The 4,183-nt window shown below is 52.3% G+C and overlaps 1 protein-coding gene across 1 annotated transcript; it reads left to right on the top strand.

Moving 5' to 3' along the window:
• The first annotated feature begins 271 nt into the window (after positions 1–271).
• VAMP8 (vesicle-associated membrane protein 8) lies at positions 272–3,713 on the top strand. The gene is made up of 3 exons (XM_012644215.1): positions 272–429; positions 1,822–1,980; positions 3,263–3,713. Exons 1-3 carry the CDS (start codon positions 427–429, stop codon positions 3,401–3,403), a joined length of 303 nt encoding a protein of 100 aa, XP_012499669.1. The 5' UTR covers positions 272–426; the 3' UTR covers positions 3,404–3,713.
• Positions 3,714–4,183: the final 470 nt, after the last annotated feature.

Here is a 4,183-nt window from a genome sequence, read left to right as displayed (position 1 = left end):
CATTCTGTGTCCAAAAGCACCTGGCAGGGTGCTTATGATTGCCCTTGGTCTCTAGAAACCGGAGTCAGAGATTCAAGACATCAAAAGGAAACAGCTGCCCTTCCTAGATCAGGAGATCCTGCCTCAGGAAAGCTAGGAGGGCTGCCTGATGTTTCTTTTCTCGCTCTGACAAGTTAGAAGACTTTTGGCTCTAGGGAGCCCTGTTGCTTTAAGCTTAAGCCCTTGTTTGGGAGGCGACTGGGAGGGCAGTGGAGGGTGCCCGCCTACCTGGGGGAACCTGGGTGAGGTGTGGCTGCGACGGCTCGGGATGCGAGGTGGGCGGGGGCGGGCTGAAAGTTGGAGCAAGCAGGAAGTGAGCCGCCGGCTGCCCCGGAGGAAGCAGTCTAGGCAAGTTCAGCGGCTGACAGGCCTGAGCTGCTGGGAGTCATGGTGAGCGAACTGGGAACTAGGAAAGGGTTGATTTAAAGAGGAGCCAGAGGGGGCTCGGGACTGGGGGTTGGCTGTGTGGGGAAAGCAGAGTTGGTGGTAAAGTTAGAGGGCTGGGCCAGCGCTGCCTGTGGCCTCTCTTCTTTGACAACTTGGCTGCAAATAGCTCTGAGCCGTCTGGGCGGGTGTTCCTGCTCCTTCTCTATTGCCTCCCTCCCCTGACCTCTGTGCTGGCCAGAAGCAGGGCTCGGGTGGGGATGGGGGGGGTCCGAATTCCAAGAAAAGAGTTGTTGCGCCGGCCTCCACCTCCTCCTCTGGCCGAGCCTCAGCCGGGTGTTGTGACTCTACTCTGCAGCGCCTCTGCTGTTCCCAGTTCAGATCCCAGCCACAGGAGCTCTCCCCCTGGGCCTTTCACTTTACCCCTACACAGAAACCCAAAGGATTTGTCTGTCCACTGAATCCAAGGAATCAGCCCCTTCTCCATTAACGTGAGGAAGACAGCTAAGGGTTTGTAACCGAACCAGAAGTTGTTTCTCTGTGATAATCTAGTTTCAACCCCCAACCCTAGCCTGTTTCTGGAGCCCCAGTGGGTTAGGGAGGGAGGAGCTTAATAATGTTTTTCCCTCCTTGTTCAAAACCTAATCATGAAGGCTCTGAGATGAGGCATTAGCCAGGAGGACGTGTCTTCCATTTCCCCCCAATACCCAGGCGGGTGTTTTTATTGAATATCTGCATCAGCAGGCAGTGGCTTGGTGCCTGCACATGGTGCCAAGTGGTAGGAAAAGCAGAAGTGTGTGGCTCAACGGTTCAGGGCGCCTCGTTGGGGACTTGGATGCCTGTTTCTCTGGTCACAGCAACGGAACTGCAGTTAGGTTGCCCAGGAGGCCCAGCAGCCAGCACAGCTCTCCAGCAGGTGTCTTGGAGACAGAGAAGCCTGGGCTAGGTGGGGGTGTCCTGCTGGCCAGTACAGGTGCTTTTAATGAGGACCCAGTGGGATCAGAGAAGGGGTCTGGCTCCAGGCATTGGTAAATAGTGGTGGGTTCTGCACTGGAGGGGAATGTGGTGGGATGCTGGCTCTGCTGTCTTCTGTGATGCTCTCTGAGGAACAAGGAAGCCGTGGAGTGAGATTTGGTGGGGTGCTGCTTTTCCTTGTCAGGGGCCCTTAGAATCTGAAAAGAAGCTTAATTTGGTGTGTTTAGCATCAGATCTCACCCTCTGGGGCTTAAGAATGCACATATTTTTGATCACAGGAGTCATACATGAAAAGATCCTCTTTGTAAACAAGTATTGCAAACGGCTGAAGTCCACCTTAGGTCTTACCTTCCCCTGGCCTCTGAGGCTGAGTTTTTCCTTCTTACACCACTTGGTCTAATTAACCCTTGTGTTGCTGCTCAGGAGGAAGCCAGTGGAGGTGGAGGAAATGATCATGTGCGGAACCTGCAGAGCCAGGTGGAGGGAGTCAAGAATATCATGACCCAGAATGTGGAGCGGATCCTGGCCCGAGGAGAAAACCTGGACCATCTCCGCAACAAGACAGAGGATCTGGAAGCCACAGTAAGATGGGGAGCCCACTGGGGGCTGGAGGAAGAGAAGGAGGGAGAATTATTGGGAGGAAGAGAATTTTTTTTGGTGGGGCAAAATGAACAGGAGGGACGGAAGTCTGCCATTTCTGTCACCTTTCACCTGTTTTGAGAGCTGATGTGAGCTGAGTCCCCATTTCTGAATCTGCTATTCTCCACTGTTTGGTATATAGTCCGGGGAATGGGTCCAATGACTGGGGCTTGGGGTGGGGGGTGGCCAACAGAGGCATTTTCTGAGATGGACAGATAGCACAGGCAGCCTGTGCATTTTTAGGCTTCTCTCCTGTGAAACTGATTTTCCCTCTTCAGCCTGCCCTTGACAATCATTTGGACCTGACCTCCCCAGGGTGAAAATATTGGCTCTGAGAAAATCCTCCTAGGGCCTTTTGGCCTCCTTCAGGAGTAATTAGGCAGGGAGTGGAAAACCGCTAGAGTCTTGCTGAGTCGGCTTTAAAAAGAAGCTAGAAAGAGCAGTGAAATTCTTTGATCCCGGGGTCCTCTGCCAGCTGAAGGCTAGAATAATATCTCCTACATGTCTTGCTAGGCCTCATTCTTCTCTCTCTTCAGCCAGGGGCTGAGGCCAGCTGCTTAGGCAGGGAGTAACTCCAAAGTTCAACAAAGGCTGGAGCCTCCATGTCCAGCGGGGAGAGACTGGCTCTGGCTTTCTGAGTCCTGCGTGTAACCTTGGGAATTGCTCTTTTGTCTCCCTGCCTCTTTCTGCAGCTTACTCTGGGGAGCACGGCCCAGGGAAACTTAGTGTCTGCAACTTGAGTTGTGGGGGGTGGAGGAGAAGTTTCCTCACTTCCTACCCCCAGTACTGTCCTGGTCCTTCCTCCAGCCAGGCATCTTGGAGTGGGAGATGTGCCCACCTTGGGGCCTACACCCCTGGCCCCAGGGTCTGCCCTCCTAAGGGCAGATTGTGCTGCAGTGTCACAACTCTGGGTGTAAGCATGTGTTAAAGACCCCTCAATGTGCGTGACAGTGCAGGGGTAAGAAAAGAAAGGGGACCCCTAGTTACATTCAGGACTTACCAGGAGCGTGAGAATTCTAAATTTGAACCTGGCCCTCCAGATTGTTAGGAAGGTATATTTGTCAAGGTAGGCGGATAGAGCATCTTTCATTTAACAGTTTGTTACCTCTGCTTCTAATGTAAACACTTAGATGTATGGCATGTGTATAGCATGTGGGATTCTGTTTGCCCTCTTAGTCCAGTGGGAGGAGCCAATGAGTCACTCACTCTACCTTATCCCCAACAGTCTGAACACTTCAAGACAACATCGCAGAAGGTGGCTCGGAAGTTCTGGTGGAAGAACGTGAAGATGATTGTCCTCATCTGCGTGATTGTTTTTATCATCGTCCTCTTCATCGTGCTCTTTGCCACTGGTGTCATCCATTAAGTAACTTAGGGAGCCCCGCCCACCCTGCCCTCTTCTTCGGGGGCAACCCCTCATAATGGGTGCCAAGAGGGCCCTCTCTCCTGTCCTTCTCCACAGGGAATGCTGCTAGGTCCTACTGCCCCTCACCTTGAGGCCCCTCTGCCATGTCGTATGCCCCAGGGAGCACCTTGGTCCCCCCAGAAAGAGAGAGCTGGACTGTGGCTGCATTTCACGGGTCCTTAGAGTGGGTTGGAGAGACCCAGAGGGCCCAACATGTGGCTGGGAAACAGTTGGTGGCTAGTGGGCAATAAAGACCTTTCAGTATCCTTATGTGTGAGAGGTACTTTCTCCCTTTCCATTTTGCCTTTGGCTTTTCTATTTCTTTTCTCCCCGAGGACTCTCTGGCTGAGGTTCTCCCATCTGAGGCCCAGGTTGTCAAAGGATGAGAGTGTATGTTTGGAGAAGAAAGATTTTATTCATTTCTGCTCCATTCATTATCATGGGACTCAAGAAAAATAATTTTTGGGGGGTCTTGGCATATGGAAAATTCAAAACTTTCACAGCTTGTTTTTTTTTTTAAGCAATAGGGTCTCACTGTGTCACCCAGGCTGGAGTGCAGTGGTGCGATCATAGCTCACTGCAGCCTCGAACCCCTGGGCTCAAGTGATCCTCCTGCCTTAGCCTTCCGAGTAGTTGGGGCTACAGGTGCATGCTACCATGCCTAGCTAATTTTTTAATGTCTACAGAGACAGGATCTTACTATGTTGCCCAGGCTGATCTCGAACTCCCAGCCTCAAGTAA

The sequence above is a fragment of the Propithecus coquereli genome, unplaced genomic scaffold (genome assembly GCF_000956105.1).
Source record: "Propithecus coquereli isolate 6110/MARCELLA unplaced genomic scaffold, Pcoq_1.0 Scaffold208, whole genome shotgun sequence".
Classification (NCBI taxonomy): Eukaryota; Metazoa; Chordata; class Mammalia; order Primates; family Indriidae; genus Propithecus; species Propithecus coquereli.
Note: the sequence above shows the minus strand (reverse complement) of the source record. Positions and strands in the feature narration are given on the sequence as shown.